We start from the raw sequence: 20,369 nt of genomic DNA, 5'->3' as shown, positions 1-20,369 counted from the left end.
GCAGAACTTCATTTAGCACTCTGTCAGAGTTGACAAGCAAAAAGTTTAATAAACTGTTGTAATGCTCCTGCCAACAATATGGAATTACATTTCATTTAGTTAAAGGTGTTTGAATAGATAAGAGAGAAATACAGTGATAACTGATTTTAGGGCCAAAAATGGCTTTCACAGATATCTGTGAGCACATCTGATCTAGATGTTGCTGGAGCTCTTTCTTCTTTGTGCACCACTCTAGCCTAAGGCAAAGATCAGCTTGTACTTTCTGTGCAGATGCACTGTAAGCAGCTTTACTGCTCAAAAATATTTTGTCTTGTACAGGTGAAATGGGGCCAGTGAAACAAGTCCTAACAAAAGGAACCTAACCAGGAACCCACTAAAAAGCATATATGCCGAGATGCTCCTCTTTCATTTAGAGCAGCAAATGATGTATCAAACATTTTCTAATATTTGAATGTTAACTGGAAACCTCTATCTGAGGTCTTACTTTTGAAATGCGTACACTTTGGTTCCTCCAAGGATCCTAAGGACTTTATCTACTTATAGTAACCACACAAAGTGATTTGTTAAGCATCCATGACAAAAACAATACTGCAACATCTTGAAATTATGGAAAACTAGTATTTATTATATTTTTAGACTCAAAATTCTCTCATGCTGATTGCTGAATTTTTTAATGCGCCACAACAGTCTAACCATTTTCCTTTACAAAGTTATCGGTTAAAAACCAAAATATTCAAAGATTAATTAAACTTATTACAGGAATGTTTGCGTGCAATATACAGGTTCCCTACAGAACCTATCTAAAAAAATAGGTACCTAGGAAAGCTGTTAAATTTATTCATTATATTTATTACTTTTTTTTTTTTTCCTCACCAAAACCTGTCAACAGCTTTTTCAAAGCACAGCAATAAAAACAAATTCTTGAATACTTAGGAAAGGGGATAGAAACTAGATATTACTTCTGTTTATAATTACTCTCAGAGGTAGAATATATGGTTTAGCTCCAGTTCAGGGACAAACTAATGAAGTTGACTGTACACAAATATAATTGTGTTATAGATTTTGTGTCTGCAAACCTGGAAGTGCCCCTCAGTTAACTGCTAAAACTCTGTTTCCTTTGGAAAGTTCAGCAAGTGAGTAAAAATCTCTTTGTGAGTCAAAACACGTTATGGAAAGGATCACCAAAGTTTAAACACATTGATGTTTCTACTATGAATGTGTGAAAGGAAAGTGACTTTGGCAACATCTGCTTTATTTTCAAGATTTAGATTGTCACTTATGTCTCTAGAACTCATTAAAATGGTAAAGCCAAAAATCATTTTACAGGCATTGATCCAAACACACAAACAGCATAGGCAGAAGCTTCATTTCATATATGTTTAGGATCTGATCATCTTCCCTCGTTTGAGTATTAATCAGTAAAATATACACATATAAACATTTTGCTACAGGAGGTGATTTGACTTTCACAAATTTCCCTGAGAGCAGAAACGTCATCAGGAATAATTTCAAGGAAATAATTATGGTCTAGACAGACTTATGACTTCTAAAGACCTAATCCAAAGCACATTAATGTCAGCAAAAGACTCCCATTGACATCAATGGTCTTTGGATCAATCCCCAACTGCTATGGAAATTAATTCAGAGCAATAATGAGGGTGAACTAAATGCACACTTGCAGTTGAAATGTTACCACCCAGACCTTTTTATTTCTCAAATCAGATTAAAAAGTAATTTTCTGCTATTTCACAATTACTTCCAGATGCGCATCATCTCAAATAGCATTTTCATCCATCTGTATGAACCAAATGTGCAGAGAGATGGAGAGGTTCTATGCTGCCTGAACTAGTAATACAAATGAAAACCAAAAGGGAAAAAAAAAAAATTGGAGGTGATGAAGTTCATATTTAAATGCAGAGTGAGAAAACTTGGACTACATTTATCACTTCTAAATACTTTGGAATAGAGCTGCCAATCCTGCCTCATCCTTTTTTACTGTTACGGTAGATTTCTTCTAATTATTTACTTTCTTCTAGTCTTCTAAACAAAACAAACTAACACACGTAAATCAGTGTTAGCCTCAAACTTGGCAACCTAAAAACTGTCAGAAATGTCAACTTCATATATCCTCTGCTTAATAACAGCTCTGCTGACCCTCTGTCCTCTTAAATGTCTATTTACATGTTAAATAATTTGAAGCATCACTGTTCTCTGACCATGTTAATCTACTTTCATTCTGTTAGCAGCTGATTAAATTTTAGATTGTAAAATGCCAGTATAATGTGCTAGTGGAAACCCATTAAAATTTTTACACATTTAAACTCAGCTCTAAAATAGTACTCATCAGTCATCAACATGACGTGTTACTCCCAAGTGCCTGTTATGGAAATGGTGCATCTTACATTCACTTCCATAGCAGCTTTTGGTCAGGCAGGTTTGGTTACCATATATTCATTGAGATATGAGCATATGGGTTAAACTTTCTGCCTAACCAAGTTAGTTTTACTAAGTCTGAGAACCTTATAATTACATGCCATATCCTTTTGCTGAGCAATGCAACGTTCCTCATCTCTTAATAAATATCCGATCTATTACCTTAATCTCTGTACCCCCTTCTCTGTACTTCAGAAAACAGAATTTATTCTTTCTTTGGTTACTACAAGCATGAAAAATCAGATCATCAGTAACTGGGTACCAACTAGATTTGAAAAATAATGAGGTAGAGAACGACTTTTTAAAATAAAACATTGTTGGTGATTACAAAAAGGAACCAGATCTGAGTGGGAATGGAATTCAGCTTGACAGAGGAAGGCAATATTTGCTAAAAGTATCCAAGTTCATTTTCTGAGCCCTCTTTGTAATGGAAATGGTGTTCTAGATAAGTTACACCCAACACCTGTACCACAGGGAGTTGTTTTTAACATGACTTCCTTAAGAATCAATGCTTTCAAAACCTCTCACCACATCTAATACCTTAAGATTCTCTTGGTCAATTCAGACCTATCTGCAAAAGGCCAAAAGTCACAAAATCATCACATTCCTAGAAGCTTTGTGAATACAGATGCCCAGATGCAGACAGAATCCCATATTATGTTAAATCAGGAGATGCTCTGGAGAAAACTTTTTAATCTGTTGCTGTTTCAATATTTTCTTACCAAAAAATTAACTCAGTGTTTTAATACTCCAGACACTAGTAAGCCACCCAACTTATTCTAAAAATATTTTTTCAAAACATGCCAAAAGCAGCAAAATACTGTAGTATAATGATTTGGCAACATCTTTTAGAGAAGCTCATACTTCAGTACACTTTGTTATCAGAAATGCTAAGACCAATGCACCTGTAGTACACAGACTGAAAAAGTATAAGAATTTCAATTTAAATTTGTTGACTTTCATCAGTTTGACTTCAATAAATAAAATATTTCATCAGTTCATAGAAGTAGAAGGCAAATCTTGGGAATGATATGTGCAAAGCCCTTTATGCATTAAAAGGGTTTGAGGAAATAACACAAAGTTTTGAGAAATACATTTTAATTTTCAGTTTCTCAGGAAAACATTTTGTTACTATCAACCCATTAGAGCCCTAAGCTTTTAATTGGAACGAGTTTTAAACTGAAAGGAGCAATAGAAAAGGTGGTGTTGATGTGGCTCAGCAGCACTTTAAATGCCTGCTTGCTTATATCTAAAGTTGCTTTTACACAGTGTATCAAATTAGAGGCAGTGTAAGCAGTGCTGGGTCTTTGCAGAAAACTGTTTCAGCATTTGTTAGGTCCTTTCTTCTTCACGCTACTGGAGTCTTTCAAACAACTCTCATATTGTCTCAATCAAGCAACCACAATCAGTGGCTACATAAATATAGTCAAAGCAAGAGATAAAGAGATAACAATAAGCAGAACGACTAAGTCCTCATTTGAAGTTGAAACTGTATTTTTGAGTGAGTAGTATGTGATTAACCTGCTGGATGCGAGGTCAAAATGATTTATTCTCATAGCTATGCAGTCAGTCGAAGCCTTGGGCCTCACTTGTTATTAAGGATACAAGTTTTTCTCAAATCAGTCCTCCCCTAAGACTATCTAACACTGCGATTTACTCATAAAAATTAAGTACTGTGTCCTTTATTTAAACGAAGGAAAAAATCTTCATTGCCACTGTTTGGAAATAATTGCTAGCATAATGGATGGTTTAACCAAGTGTTCTTACTAGCCTTCAGCATACCTATCTGCTGCCCGCAATACTCCAGCTGCCTAAAAGCAGATCTTGAAAACCACAGATAGAAGAAAAAAAACCAAAAACAGGTGCCCTGAATTTGTCTAACTTCTGAGTATTGTTAAAACAGTATCCACTTCGTGCAATACCGAAGAAAAAAAAGCAGTACCCACTACATTTTAAGAAAAACAAGTGGTTCAAAATACAGGGATGGTACTGGCTTTGGTTCAATCATTTAACAAAAAGTCCACATTTCATTAAAAAGCTATTTTGTTTGAGGAGCAAACCTCTTACCTTTAGTAGCTATTCGAACACACTGAGTTTTGGTTTCCTGTTGAGAAGGGAAAATTAAAGAAAAAAGTCAGAGCAGGTTTCTTTCTTGCCCTCCCCATTTCATAAATTAGTCCTAGACCTGCTGATCGGCTGAAGACATTGAATCAGGTGGCTCAGGGCTTTGCAGGGGAGAAGTCTGAGTCATTTTGCCTATACAGAAGGTGCAAGATGGATAAAACCTGCCTAGGCACTGGACTGTGCTGTCCCATGATAATGATGGGGCGAGAAGTGCAAGAAAGACCAGATGTAGTAAAATTATAGATTATTCAGATAAAATTGAAATCATGACATGAGAATCCAGTGAGAGATTACAGTAGAAAAAAAGGGGAGAATTGCTGATCACAATTTTTTTGTGGCACAGAAGCGATATGTTTGTTGAGCGCAGTGCCCAAATTAAATCGTCTTGCTGCATCCAAACATGCTCAGAGACACCTGAAGCATATTGTCATATCCTCTCCTTCATGCTTCTGAGGTTGAAATTATCACAGAGGGATCCCAGGTATCCCTTCACATATGATATGATCTACAATCTATATGATCTGCCCAGGAAGGACAATGATTTGACAGAGAAGTGCTTCAAATGGAATTGCATACACAAAGGTAATTTTTATGTAGTTTGATTATTACTTTTTTTTTCTTCCAAAATTTGGTCAGCAATTGAAGCAATTAAACAGATAAATGACTTGGGGAAGCACACTTCAGACAACTTGAACAAATAAGAGTCATCAACACACAAATGTTTTTTCTGATCCTCTTGTGAAATGTATAGTAATTTTAAAGGCAAACACACTGAAATAGCGTATAGCTGAATGATAGGATGCAGCTGCTGCTATATTAGATCATCCTAAACAATATTATTATATAATTAGATAATATCTTAATGACGGCTTCATTTTACGGCATGTGCTCCATGTAGTTCTGCCACCACCAGTACTGCTTCCTCAGTGGATCTCTTGGGCCCCCTCTCCTCCTGAAAATCCGAGTAACTTTTGAAAACATGGTATGTAAGTCTTAGCGAAGTTATAAGGTGAGAGTGCTCCACAAATACAACTTTTCAATCTAAATGAAAGTTCCATGAATTTTATCAACAAATTTCACCTGACTAGCATTGTTCCCAGTGACTGGATTTATTGGTTTACCAGTTCAGAACATCTGTGAACATCACAGTGTAACCTTCATTCCCCTTCCACAGTTAAACTATTTCAGAGCACACTACACTTTCAGCTGACTATTTTCATGGCCTTCCTGGTTTATACTAACACATCTGTTTAAATATTCTGTAGCCCAGAGGTTGCTATTCAACCACTAGATCTATGTCCAGGCAGAATATGGTGCAATCCCAGCTCCTAAAACGTCTCTTTATTTTCTTTAGAAACAGAAATCTGACCCAAAGTCTTAAATCATACCAGGGAAAACCATCTTAGAATTAAATTCTCTTGCAAAATTAAGTTTGAGGTTTAAGTAAAATGTAATTTGTTCCTCCTTCATCTTCTACACATTGTACAAATGTATACAAAATGTAAATACCAAAACAAAGTCTTATTTATTTATTTAATATTTTTTTGGTTCTTTCTAACATCTATTTCTTGTGGAAATTAAATTAATTTCCTCATGATTTAGTCTGCTGGAAGCCAACAACAGCAAAGGGAATTATGCATAGAAAGTAAGGGACGTAGAAATGAGTAACTAGCAGTAACTTTGTATTGTTTCGGGGTTACTTTTGCTGAAGCCGATTTTTTACTTTTTATTTGAAGTTTGAGGTGAGACTCTCTGCAAGTTTACAACTCTTCATTAGCCTGCTGAGCAGCCTGATTCTGTTTATCTTAAAGTAAAAAGTGTCTCAATTGTGAGAGGCGGGGAAAGAACAGGAGGTGCTATTTATGAAGAAGACAGTCAAAGTGCTCATATTTGTATACTCAGACAATTACTGTTTGTATATAAATATATAATATAAATATATAGCATATCATATTCCACTGTAAATAAAATATATATTGCATATTACTAGTATGCATACTAGTAACATTGCTGCTTATATTGTTCTACTATATTATATATAATATATAAATATATAGTATACAATATATACTTTGTAGTATTAGTAGATTATGAAGTTACATGTAAAATATATATTACTAATATTCAAGTTAGCAATATAGTTTTTCATTATATTATATTAATACATTATACATAGTACAAATATTAGTTTTTATAATAACATGAATTACTAATAGGAGAGGTATTAAACTCCTAACTAGTAACAGTTACTGTGACACAAGGGTGACATGAAATGTGAATGGCAGGCTGCCATACTGTCATAGCATGGAAATGAAGGATTCTACTGCCAACAAAGGCAGCTTGTACAGCCCTCATTGTCACTGGGGCACACCTTTGACTCTTCCAGGAGGAAGGTGTAGTTGGCACTCACCTTCTCAACACTGCTCATGGCCTGGAAATATATGTTGTAGCCTTTCCGAGGAGCCAGTGGTGGATTCCAGAAACCCTGGTAAGTCCTGTTGTCACCCACAGTGAAAGGGGCTGGCTCTGGTAGGTTCCCAGGTGGCAGCTCAGCGGCAAAGTAGTATGGTGATCCCCCACTGAGAGCTGTCTGGTAGGTGACAGGGATCTGATAGCACTCCATGGCACCCGTCTCTCGCTTTGTTCGGTGCGGGTGCAGTTCCTCAACCACGATCTGGTAGGCACTAGAGAAGCAGAAGAAAAACATGCATCTTTAAAGTCACCTGCCAAGCGTCCAGTCTGGTAAAAATGTTAACCTGATTGCTTTGGATTAACTTCAAACAAACAAACAAACAAACCAAACAAAAAAAGAGAAAAAAAGGGGGGTTGAAAAGAACCGGAAAAATATAGAGAGAGGAGACCAAAGAGGACAGTGGATGCATGGATACAGAGAAGACACAAAACCCTGAAGTATAGCAAAGCTATCTAATTCAGCCATTGAAAAGAAGCAGCATTTATCCTTCCAGGAACAACACCAAGCATATCTTTTCCTTTCAAAGAAACTCAGGAATTAATCTGACTTTAAACCAGATTAAGCTCTTCGTCCGATTATCAGAAACATCTGAAGTTAGCGTTTTCCTTTTCAATAATGTTACAGAAAGCTCAGCTTCAAGGCCCAACATAATGACTGCCTGCAGGCTGTGCTTGAAACACCAATTTGCAGTTGTCATATCATTAGAGACAGAATGTGCTGACAGGCTTCTCCACCTCTTGACCTTGCTGTGGCTTCTATCTTGGCTCAGAGCTATGCAGATCTAAAGTACAAGTGACATGCTGTAATGCAGGCACAGATGGACAGAAATCTGTCCATTCCACCAAGATAGACTGCTTCATTCCTCTACAGTTGTCAATGATAAAATGTTAGAAACTGCTGAAGCAGATGGCATTCGGCCTATTAAATCACCATCCCAGCCTTCCAGTACCTACCTTGAAATGGTCTGTGGGTTGGTCACTTTTCAAAATCACCTTCTCAAAATAGAACAGGTAATTATAATTCTTCTCTCTCCTTCAGGGTAACTACCTGACTGCAGTATGCTACCAACTCATTATCATCTCTCCCTGCTCTGCAGAAGCACAGCTTGGTACACAGAATTTGTGTACTGAGAACAGGAAGCAATTCTTCAGTTTATAAGAAAGAAAAAACTCAGCTGTTTGCATTCTAAGAACTGTATGAACGCAGATATATGTATGTGTACAACACATACATATCCACACAGTTAAACTCTCATCTACATGTAGATACATGAAAGGATACATGAAAGACCTTCCTGCCAACAATCAACTCGCTATCAAGATAAAGAAAAAAAATGTGTCTAAGAACGAAGATGAGACCTGAAGCAACTCAACTAAATGAATACAATTTGCTGTATTGCTTTCATTTTAAAGGTTTCTAAACAGGAATACCTAGATCAGGCAGAGTTCTGGAAACTTCACTGCATTGCTGCAGGGACTCCAAAAGGCGAAGGCAAAGACAATCCTCATTTTTTCAGAACTTATGGGGCAACATTAAATTATTTTGTCAATTTTCTCTGCTACTAGTGCCCAGGAAACCTAATAACTGTGGTGGCAGAGATGAAGTGTGATACTGGAGAATGGAATAAATGAGAGAGAAAAAATAAGAAACCAGTCCAAAGAGCTATCCTCTTTGGAAAGAGTTTCTGGCAGTATTTTCCTGCAACATTGTAGGCTAACAAGACACACAGGAATATAACCATTTACCTCTGGGCCCTTGGTGATGCCATCTGTTTAAACCCATTTACTAACACTCTGGTGGTTCCAAAGCAAAACCCTATGTACGATCTGTTATTCTGCATACTCGTAAAAAAACAGGACACTCTGCTGAAGATGCGAAGATAGAAGCCAGAGCTAAATTTTCATAATGAAAAGTGGAATGCATGCTGGCTGCAAAGACTGTAAGGGATCAAGGTTTAAGTCAGAGTTTAAAGGTAACACATTTTACTTGTCCTTGGATTTTTTTTTACATGTACTACTAGTCCTAAACATGTGAGGAGCTCCCCAGCTGACGTTTTCCATGAAGAGATTTTTCAGATCAAAACCCTTTTTCCTTACTGAAGAAAACCTGTACAGTACCTGTCTATCAACCAAGCTGATAAAGGGCAAATTAAGATGTCCTTACCAACAGACCTTTCTTTTTACCCCTCCCTAAAAAACCTGGCTCAAATAGGTATTGCAGTGGTAAATGTGTTGTTTGTATTTCGTGAGCATTAGTACCAGCTAGAAAATTCCTTCTCTGCATCTAGCGGAGACACAGCATCCATTGCTTAGGCAGCTGCCAGACTGAACAACAGCCCAAGTTACAACCTGAGCCTAGTTTGATTGACAGCTATGTTTTAGCTGCTTCCTGCAGTGGTCCACTCGATCAATTTTACTGCACAATGAAAACAACCTAATTCTGCATATGGAGGTACTGGGGACATATTCCCAATCACAGAAAATAAATCTCATCATTAAAAAGTTGTCTACGCTGATTCTGATCTATGCTCTCTGTAAACCTCATTTGAGGAAGGATTTGAAAGAAGGATGTACAGGAGATTGTTTTGCAGATGCTCAGTCAGGATGATCCTTTAGAAAAACGACAGTGGTAAATCATGTCTTTAAATGAATCACTGAAGCACCATTGATGATACTGACTGGGATCTAATTCACCAGACTTATGGCAAAACAGTATCCTTCACAGGGCCTGAGCCCCTAAAGATGAGTTTCCTTTTGCATTTCTAGTATGCAATTTGGTTTAAAACTTAAGAATATCATAAAGCAAGCTAGAACAGATTAAACAATATCTCTTGAAGATGAAGATATGATTAGAGTCACATTTACAATTGCAATGACTATGGCATGTACTGTTTTAAAGAAAAGACTGATAATCACCCAGAAATTTCAGCTGGGTTAAGGAACATCCATTTCTTGGGGGCTACGCTGATAGAGAAGCAGAGGTACAACAAAATCTGATCATAGTACAGTTCATTTTGTAAAAGGGTACCAACTGTAAGCTTTTCTTTCTCTGTAATTTTATTTCTTCATTTATTTATTATTATTAAACATGGACCTCATGCTATTAAATAAACTGATCATTTGACACTCTGCAGCTCCAGGGATTAGAGAGCTGGGTGCAAACAAGACCTTTATAGAAACAGCTGTATTCTTCAGTGTCAGGCAGAAGAGCAGCATTAGAATCCCTGCTCAATCACAGCTGCAGGCATGGTGACGTATTTTTGCCATCTACCTGGTAAAGTTCATTATGACAGCAAGACAGGCTTGTAGTAGAAAAGCAACTGCAGTGTGGATGGAGTGAAGCTTCAGTAAAACTGGTCATAAAGCTTAGTGAAATGCACTGAATCAGTTCTGAATTTGTGTGCTACATTTATCTCTCCTATTAAAAAGCTGCTGAAAAACAACTGATTGCAATATACAGGGAAGGAATAATGTCTTGTGCATTTTCCTGGATAATGTCCCTCATTCAGAGTAAAGAATAAAACACTGGTTTTAAGAATAAAGCTCAGCCTCCTGGTTACAGTGGAGGATTTATTTTCTGTGTCTCTTGATATTAGAAATTTAATGTAATTTCCTAGGTATTCAAAATCAATTAAAGTTGAGAGGGAAGATGGGAGAATGGAAGAAAGATGCACTCTTTTTTGAGCTATATTCAAACAATAGTTACTAACACTCTGTTGAGCTATCCCTATCAAACTTTTGATTATTTTTTAATACATAGATCCTTTGCATCCCCCTGATAGGCCAGAATGACAACCTCATGTCATAGGACTGAGGGTGCTGCAAGAGAAATAGAATCAGTCAGAGGCGTGCTGGTGTAGCTTTCCTTGTCAGATACTTGCCTTCAAGTTCAGTACAGAGAGGCAGAGCACACTGAATGCATGTAATCCCGTGGCCATCCCCATGAGAGAGACTGCTGGGATGAGACACTGACCTCCCTGAGGGTGAGCAATGGGACTAAACATGGGAGCCCCCTGCTGTGTGCACAAACATGCTGCAGACCAGCCTGTGAAGAAATGACAGGCACCACCACAATCAGGAGATCCCAGTAGTGCTGTCAGACGTGCTCTGGGCAAAACTATGCACTGGTTTCTCCAGGAACCAGGTGCAAGACTGGAAAGATCTGGTACTCCTTAGAGAGAGGTATCTTGTTTTTCAAAGAGGGACCAGCTTTGTACATGGCCAGCAGCAGGAAACAAGGAAGGTTTAAAAACACATACAGATGAGCACGGTGAGTTTAAGCACTTGTGTATCTTGGGAGCCTTTTCAGATCTATGGTCTGGTTTCCACTGCACATAAACCCTGCCTTAGAAAGCTAAGTCCTGTACTTAATATAGTCCTGCACATTTTATCATTCTCCACCCTGCATAAAAATCCTAGGGTTGCTGAAAGGCAATATTTCAGAAACTCCAGACGTGAGGTTTCAACTTTATTTACATCAGAATCTCCTATAGAGGAAACTAATTTGGACGATCTTATATGACACAACTTAAATAAATAACTGAATTATATTGATCAGAACTGTGACTGTGTGATAAGCATATAAAAAGGCTTACAGATACGTGACTCATCCCCACAATGTCCAAGTAAAACATACATTCCTCTTAACAGAAACAGATTCATAGGGCACATTACTGGACTCCAGATGAACCACAGTAATTGACAGTGCAACACAGAACAAAATGCATTAGCCCATATTTCTTCAAAATGTCACAAGGGTAAGAGCATGAAAAGGTTTTGATGCTCAATAGCTAATTAACCCCCATTTAGACAGCTCTATCCCTGAATCTTTCTGATGCAGTCATATCTGTGAAACACCAATGGAATAAAATAATATCACAAAAATTTTGCACTAACTAGGAGAAGTAAAAAGTGGGATACAGACTAATCTTTGCAAACAGAATTAAATTATCTCTCAATAGAGAGCAGAAAGGGAAAGACCCCTGAAGTTAACATAAATGATATAATATGATTATAGGACATGCCAAATAAAATTTAATAGCTTGCTACATGATTTCTACTAAGAAGCACTCTGAGGGAAAAAAGGTCAAATAGTTTGTATTCATCACTATTTTTCTTCCATTTCCTCTGAGCTTCCAATTTTCCAATCATACATATGTGCTACTGAACAGATGATTTGAAGCACTGGAGAGGAAGTGTTATTTTCAAATCCATTTTCTGACAAACACCTTTCAACCTCATATTTCACAGACACTGAGAGGAAGTAAAATAAAATGATAATGGATAGGAGGTAGTACTGAAGACCCTAAATCAAGCAAGATGGACATCTGGATGATTAAGGTCATGAATATCTTTTGGGACAAAAAAAAAAAAAAACCCTCACATTAATTACAGCTCTATTGGCAAGCTCAATTTCGCTAAGAAAAACAACAGTAATGTCAAATGAATATCACTTAGAAATGAATAGCTTTATCAGCTTCAAGACAGCATATAATCAGCTAAAGAACCTCTTCTTGATTTCTTTAATTTTTTTATTTTTTTTATTTTTTACCTGATAGGAGCACCTTTGGCCTGCGCTGGTCTCAAGAGCACAGTTATTGTAGTAGCAGTTTCATTGAGAGATGCATCAACTCCTTCATAGTCCGGTAAAGTGGGAGCTGATTAATGTTGAGTGGGAAGGAAAAGAATAAGAAACAAGTCAGTGAAAAGATTTTGAGTTTTTATGTCATTGTGGCTGTTCACAATACAATAAAAAGGCATGATATTCATCAGCTACATGACTTGTTTTTAATTATTTGAGTCAAGCACTGCTTTTTATTAAAACATGAATGGGACCTCAACAGTTGATAATCCTGCTCCCCATCAAGTCTCCCTCCCTCAAGTCTGTTCTCTCTCAAGAGAGGCAGGATTTGACTACTAAGAAACCCTAAGAACACAAAATCTATTTTCTTCTCCCGCTTTCTATCTTTCAGACAAGTATATTCAGACCTACATCTACCATCTCTCTTCCTTCTCCAACAATTAATCCATCTAGTTTTGCTACCCAACTTCACTCTGCTGTCACAAACCTGTCATAGCCCTGACTAATAATACTGTTGTTCCCAAAAACTCTAGTGCAAGGAAAGACACAGGGTCTTCTATGTTTCAGAAAAAAATAGATATCCATCTGATAGTAAACTCTTAACAACTTGGAAACTATCTGCCTATTTGTGTGGTTTTTGGTGGATTTTTTTTTTAAGATGTAGATATACCTTTATAAAATTGTTAACAATGACTTTGTGTTTCAAAATTAATTGTCACAAAAAGATGTTTTCTAGCAGGATGTCAATCATTCAAATCATAATTATTTTAACATTACACATCAATAGATGGAAAAGCAAAGAAAGACTGAAAGCTGTGCTTCATTAGTCTCATTCATTAGTCTCAGATCCTAAATGCACATTAAAAAATTGTTTATTTCAGAAAATATTCTTGTTTTAAAGAAATAATGTTCACTGAAGGTTCATCTATAAATTACTCTTTACACCATAGTCAGTAGGTGTAATTGAAAGAAATCATTTTACCTGTTATTAAATGAAATGTGTTACTTCATCAAAGTCATTACTCTGAGTGAAATTGGATAACAGATCAGCATAAGCAAGACTAATGAAAAAAAAACAACTCTTAGATTCAGATAAAAGGCTGTCACAGTCTACTTCTAAGCTGTCCTAGTATTAAACAAGTATTTTCCAAGTATTAACTAACACACATCCATTCTGTGTCCAATTAGCTGTGGTTCTGTGGATTCTGGACAAAATTCATGAAATTTTTGAATGGAAAGAAGACAAATCTGAAGAAGCCAGAACACACTGTAGCCCTAAATCACCCAGACATTTTGAAATGCTTATTCTTAAAATAGTGAAATGGCTGGGACACAGGCATGCTAGCAAGATATTATACTGTTTTATATATATATATATTTTCCCAACAAAGAGGGTCAACTTCATAATTAGAGGATAAATATGTACTTGCCACATGTCCATCATCCCTGAAAGTTTATGATCTGGAATTTGTTGGAAAGTAATACAAAGACTTTAAAGAATCAGAGTAAAATATCAGATCACAGAACAACCTCATAGGCTAGATGAGCAGAACACAGCATTTGTTTTTGTCTGTTTTGCTTTTGGAAGGGGCTGGGGAATGAGGAATGCCAGTACTTCTGTTCTGGGATGGATTTCAACTAATTGTTAAAATTAACTACAAACAGAGCATTTAACTTACTACAGATTTCAAGGAGTTCTGCCTTGAATTTTCTCACATTTCAACTCACGTGCATATTTTAGAAAACTGGGTAAGGAGACTTGGTGAGTAGTTTTCCACAGAAATGGTAGGCACATTTCAATACATTATTAACACCCCTTTACAGGAGGATTTAAGTTTCATTTTGGCAGATAATAAAGGAAATAGCTTGCTTTGTGCTGCTTACATTTTTAAATGACTTTTCCCTACCAGCTAAACTGTGAAGTTATACCTTAAAATCAGCAGTCTCTGTGGATATAGCATTGACTCATTTTCTGCTGTCAACTGCATAAGCTATCTTATGTTTTGAGAATTATATTAAAATTTAAGGAAATCAAAATATTACAGCATTCAATTTGACAGTGCTTTTTTCTAGAGTTTTCAGTGCATTATTAAGATGAATAGAGTCATTTTTAGCACACTGGAGTAAGTGAAAAAAAAGAGCATAAGGAAGTATAACTATATGAAGCTGGCAGAAGAAAGTTAACACATCATGTTAACTTCCCCAGTTCTGTTACAGTCATATGTTGCTAAGTGGTGGCACCTGGAAGAAGTCAATTAATTTTCTGAATCTGACTTTACGAAATCTTCAAAACAAATGAACTGTACATAGTTAACTTATGGAGTGCTGCAAGGTTTAACGAGTTAAAGTTTGTAAAACACTTTAAAATCTGTAGAAGAAAGTAAAATAATTAACAAAATTAAACATTTGATAACTACAGATGTGAAACTTCCTTGAACTTGTACTATTGTTTGGGAAGTACACTCATGAACATTAATATTAAAGCTCCTTTCAGAATGGTTTGTTTTACATTTTCTGATCATTGAAAATTCAAAAAAAAACCCCCAACTTTTAAAACCATTGCCCTGTCTTACCCTGCTCAATTTTTTTAAATTTTCATTTTTGTTACCTGAAATATTGGTTGTTACATTGATTGTGGTTGCTGGCCCAAACCCCTTGACAGTGCTTGCACGTAAAAAGAACTGGTAAGTAGTCCCAGGATGTAAGTGTGAAAAGACGTGGTGTGTGCTGTTCCACAGCTTTGACACAGTTTGTGGAGGTCCTGCCACTGGAACTGCAGGATCAAATGACCGTATGCTGCTGTAGCTCACCTGGAGAAAAAAAATTCTAAAATGTTGTTACTGTTTCAGCACAAGGGGATTAAGTTAGCTTGGACAGAAATGAAACAAAAAATATATATTCATCTAACTATTCAGCTCTCTCAGGGATACCATGTTTACTTGATGTTTATTATTGCCCCGTCTGCTAAATATGAAAGGACATACGTATGCACCTCATTTCTCACAATGGCAATGTCTGTCTTCCTATACAGGTATGATAAAGCCTTGACTTCTTGGAAATGGCTGAACATTTGCAAACCTATTGGAAGAAGTGAACGAGCTCTTTGTTTTGCTTTGCATGTCCAGGAAGCTTTACCTAGTAAAGTGTCTTTATCTCAACATACACTTTTTCTCACTTTTACCTTTCCAATTTTCTCTTCCATCCCCATAGAGAAAAGTGAGTGAGAGGTGGGGCTTGGCTGCCCACCAGTATTAAATCACAACACTTATTCAAGGGGATTTATTTGTCTTTTTGTTTTTTCTGGCTCCTAAAAATCATTACCACATAAAATTATAACCTTTATTCCTTAAAAAGATGAATGGAGAGGATGGAGATCTTTCCCATTATCAGTTCATTTTTAGAAAAGCTTCCTGCCAGTCTCCTGCGAAGTCACCTGAAGACTCATGTATTAAATACATTCTAAATCAAATATATATGCAGGTTTCTCTGAAAGGTGATATCCAAAGATCTTATCAAGTTTAAAAAGGTGCTTCCAAATTTAATAATCTTCTTACCTTTCAAGTAACCTTCTCTTCAAACAAATAAGATTTTGCAGGTCATATTTGTAGTGACTTTGGAAGGACGAATAGTAACGATGCAAGATTTTTAAAATTAGTACCTCCAATGTGGTTTGTAATACTGTTACATTCACTTGCTGAAGATACTGGATAGGGCCACCCAGGCAACAATGTTTTTAATTAACATCATAATTATAAAATTTGAGCATCCATTTCAATATTCATTAAATGCAGGCAGCATCTAATTGAACAGCCTGCCTTCAGAGAAGAACCCACCACTGGCCACCTCCCCCCCCAGCACTTTCCTAGCTCTATCCTGTATGCTTGTCAGCTGTTTATTGATTACCTCATACTGAGTAATGATGCCATTTGGGTCCACAGGTTCCTTCCAGTTGAGGAAGATCTTATCTTCAAAAGGAGTTCCTTTCACTGACTTGGCAGGTATAGGACCTGGAACTACAAACAAAATAAACCTTAAGAAATTCAGGAGACAGACAAATTAAAAAGATAGCAGAACATCCTATTAAATTTGAAAGTCAGCACGGGTCTATTTTTATTAGCATTCATTCACATGCAAAAGATAGTGGTAGAGAGTATGAAAAACACTTCAAAGCATATTTTGTCATTCACAGTGAAGACAGCGTGAAGTTGAAAAGTTATCCCCACATATGGTTTTCAAAACTTAATGCAAAGTCAAATTCTCTTGTTACATAGCCAGGGGAAGTGGTTCAGGTTAGATTATTACTTCAGGTGTTCAGGGAACTCTGTAATATGCATATCTTAGGACAAGGACTACATGGTTTTAAAATCCTTTTAAAAAGAAAAAATCAAAGGCAAGAAAGTCTATATATGCAGCATGTTTCAAATGAGAGAAGTGCTTACAAAATAATTTTCAGTTACCCCTTCTTATGATTTGTTGTCTTAAAAGGGGGCTGGGCATGAGAAAACAGCAGTTCAGCTGCCACTTCTTTCAACAGCTACAGTGCTCCCACTGCAGAAAGATCAAAACTACTTACTTCAAATCTGTCAAATAAAAGATATTTTCAAAGCTTTGAACTGAACCACACTAAGATGACCCTACTTTCTTATTTTAAATGGAACCAATATCCTTGCTGTAATAAAAAGTCTGAAGTGTCATCTCAGGCCTCTCTGCCTGAGTGATCTGCAGTGCCTGGTAATCCTGTCAATGCCAGGTGGGAATGCTTAGTTATCTCTCCTTTCAGCTCACAAAATATTTTTCACATATGGTTCCTTTTTAACCACCGCAGCTTGCCTACATTTGAAACATGCTGAAGGAATAAGGATAAGACTACCTGAAGAAACCCTAAAACCAAAAACCTCCCCCCTTGAAGAAAAAGAAGCTGAAGTTGCCAAAATCTTATGTCTTTCAAGCTGTCAGTATGTTGACATATATATCCACCCCCCACCCCTTCCTAGTTAACCTTTTTCAGTGCAACATCCAGTGAGTCTAATGCATGACATTTCCTGAGTATTAATTTTCAAAGCATATTCATGTTCTACAAAGAGTAAAAATAAATTAATAATCACTGGATCAAAGGAGGTGCAAGGTGCTATGCTAGCAGTACCATGGAGAGTGCAGTGTGTCCCAATAACAGGTTTTATTTCAGTCTGCAAGGAAGTTGTAAATGATAATCTGACCCTTGATACAAGCAACATCGTTTAGTACATTAATAATAAATTCATGGAGTCAGAGAAGCCAGCAGTAAACAGAGGAGGGCTTCACAGAAACTGTTCACCCATCTGTCAAGCAAAGACTTAGGAGAAGTTAACTAGAATCACACACTGCTGTTTTGCTTCAGTGTACTGATACGGACTGGGGAGTGGATAAAGGCTGATATTCCATGACAGCCCCTTTGCGCTGTTTGTGGCATTCACAGATTTGCTGTAGGCAATGCTTTGTTTTTCACAGGAATGCTTCATTTTTTTCTTCTCTACATCTGAAATGAGGTACGAATATCCTGGATGTACACGTGTGTCTGCATGCACACACCTGTGTTTGAGACAGACCATACAAATGCACCAGGGCATACACGCAAAATATGAAATTTGACAATAAAGCACATTAAAGCATATGACATTAAAAAATAATGGACATAATTGTTCAAAACCCTGTAAGATACCTTTTTTTTTTTTTTTTTTTTTTTGTGGTGCTTTTAAGGAACATGCTTCGCATTCAATTGAAACTGGGTACAAAGCTCCAAGTTTGCATAAAGACTCCTACATTTCTGTCAAGTGGGAGAAACCTCTGGGCTCACCACTTTGTATGGTCCTTTTTTCTTCTCCTGCACTATAAAATTCTACATCATCCCAGTTATTTTCATGTGTCTTTTCCTACTGGCATGAGAAGGCCAGGAGAATGGAAGCTAGGATAGTGATGAGCAGCTTGCTAAGAATCCCAGTAAAAACAAGGTCAGAAAGCAAAGGAGAGAATGTATCCAGAAAAAGAGAACAGTAATTCCCATGTACCTCACTCATCCCATAAATTCACCACAAATGAAGCTTTTGAACAACTTCAATTACTGGACAGCTCATCTACCATTAAAGCAAAGAAAGAAACATAAGTTGAAAGGCTTAGAAAAAGGAAGTGAAAGTTAGTTTCAGTTCAAAAGACACATTTTGGTGGGTTTTAAGCTTCTTCCCTTCCATTTTTCTGTTAAACCACTGTAAAAACATTATTTGCATAGGTTCACCAAAGGAAAGTGAGGAAAGTGAGAAGCAGAAGCAAAAGTATTTGCTTAAAAAATGCATTATATGTGATTCCATTCATCTTGTTAGTCAAAATAATGTCTCATCATCCATGTTTGTCTTGTCATGTTTTTGTCCTCAGGCCAGTACTAGTTACAAACAGAAATTAAAAAAATTAAAAACAAGAAAAAAGGATAAAGTAGTAAAAAAAAAAACCCTGAACATTCCAAACAAAAACTTGCCATCAACAAAAAAAGACCAACAGCAATATTACCTGATGGCAACACTACAGAGAAGACCTAAACTGCACTCTTCCATTTGGGCAGCCATTACTACCTATTCCCTCCAACTCCCAGCAGGACTGTAAAGATCTTAAGAAATACCTCAAGCTTTGCCTTTTAAAAAGCAGTGTTCAGAGCCCCTCACTCTTTTATACACTCTTCAACAAGCACTCAAGTGAAAAACATTCAGGTAAACATCATCTTTCTGTTGACAGTATCTTTCAAAAGCCACCACACAAGAATCCCAAAAGATAGGCTCCCCATAGGTATGTGTGTGCATCTCCAGAAGTCCCATAGCTCATTACTGGACATCTTGTCTGCCTTGTCAGCTCCCATTCTCCCTTTTAAGTGAGCTCTTCTTCTTGTCTTTATGGATAGCCTACACTAAATCAAATCATCCATGACTACTACAAGTGTATATTTAAGTAAGTACATTACTTAAGATTCCGTATCAACGGCCAGGTATCTGAATAATTCAAATAGTGTATGTAGCTATCAAAGGAGTTGTGCTCTAACATTTTAGCCTCTGCACCCTCTCTTTAAAAAGATTCTGGTCCCATTGATTTTCTTTCCATTTGCTGACCTTGTGAAGTGTGAACCAACCATCTTTCAGTGACAACAACAGCAAACACTCTTTTTTTAATATGCATTAGTCTAGGTTAAGCTTCCAACAGGTTCAGAGACTTATGCTTAGCAGAAGAAATTAAATTATTTAGGAGGGTTAAACTATATGGTTTACTGAAAAGCCTTTTACAGTAAGAGTGGTGAGCTATTGGAACAGGTTGCCCAGAGAGGTGGTGGAAGCCCCGTCCCTGGAGACATTCAAGGTCAGGCTGGATGGGGCTCTGAGCAACACGATCTAGCTGTGCATGTCCCTGTTCACTGCAGGGGAGTTGGACTAGATGACCTTTAAGAGTCCCTTCCAACTCACCCAATTCTATTACTCTTATGAACTTAAGCAAAAATAAACAGAAAAGTCCTCACAAAACAAAACCTAAAACTATTTTTCAGTAAAACAAACAAACAATAAAAAGTATACAAATGTAAAAAAAACTCACATACAAAAAATGAACATGAAACAAATTTGAAGGGAATTTTAGCAAGGCTTTTATGACACATAGGGGAAATGTCACAAGTTCATCTTTCAGAATTTAGATGCATTTCCAGAGTCCTTTTATGAAGCTACATATTTGTATAGTGAATAGCTGATAATCT

The 20,369-nt window shown here is 36.8% G+C and overlaps 1 protein-coding gene across 2 annotated transcripts in view; it reads right to left on the bottom strand.

Moving 5' to 3' along the window:
- The window catches only part of PTPRK (protein tyrosine phosphatase receptor type K), a 305,334-nt gene that overhangs the window by 63,361 nt on the left and 221,604 nt on the right, over positions 1–20,369 (bottom strand). For both annotated transcript variants that reach the window (XM_065734173.1, XM_065734182.1), the window contains exons 8-12: positions 16,514–16,623; positions 15,219–15,420; positions 12,581–12,686; positions 6,968–7,241; positions 4,501–4,537 (exon numbers count right to left, since the gene is read on the bottom strand). In XM_065734173.1, the coding sequence (XP_065590245.1) occupies positions 4,501–4,537; positions 6,968–7,241; positions 12,581–12,686; positions 15,219–15,420; positions 16,514–16,623 (729 nt within the window). The remainder of the gene's footprint in view (positions 1–4,500; positions 4,538–6,967; positions 7,242–12,580; positions 12,687–15,218; positions 15,421–16,513; positions 16,624–20,369) is intronic.

The sequence above is a fragment of the Cyrtonyx montezumae genome, unplaced genomic scaffold (assembly GCF_038088225.1).
Source record: "Cyrtonyx montezumae isolate F1298 unplaced genomic scaffold, pur_monq_1.0 scaffold_0, whole genome shotgun sequence".
NCBI classification, from domain to species: Eukaryota; Metazoa; Chordata; class Aves; order Galliformes; family Odontophoridae; genus Cyrtonyx; species Cyrtonyx montezumae.
Note: the sequence above shows the minus strand (reverse complement) of the source record. Positions and strands in the feature narration are given on the sequence as shown.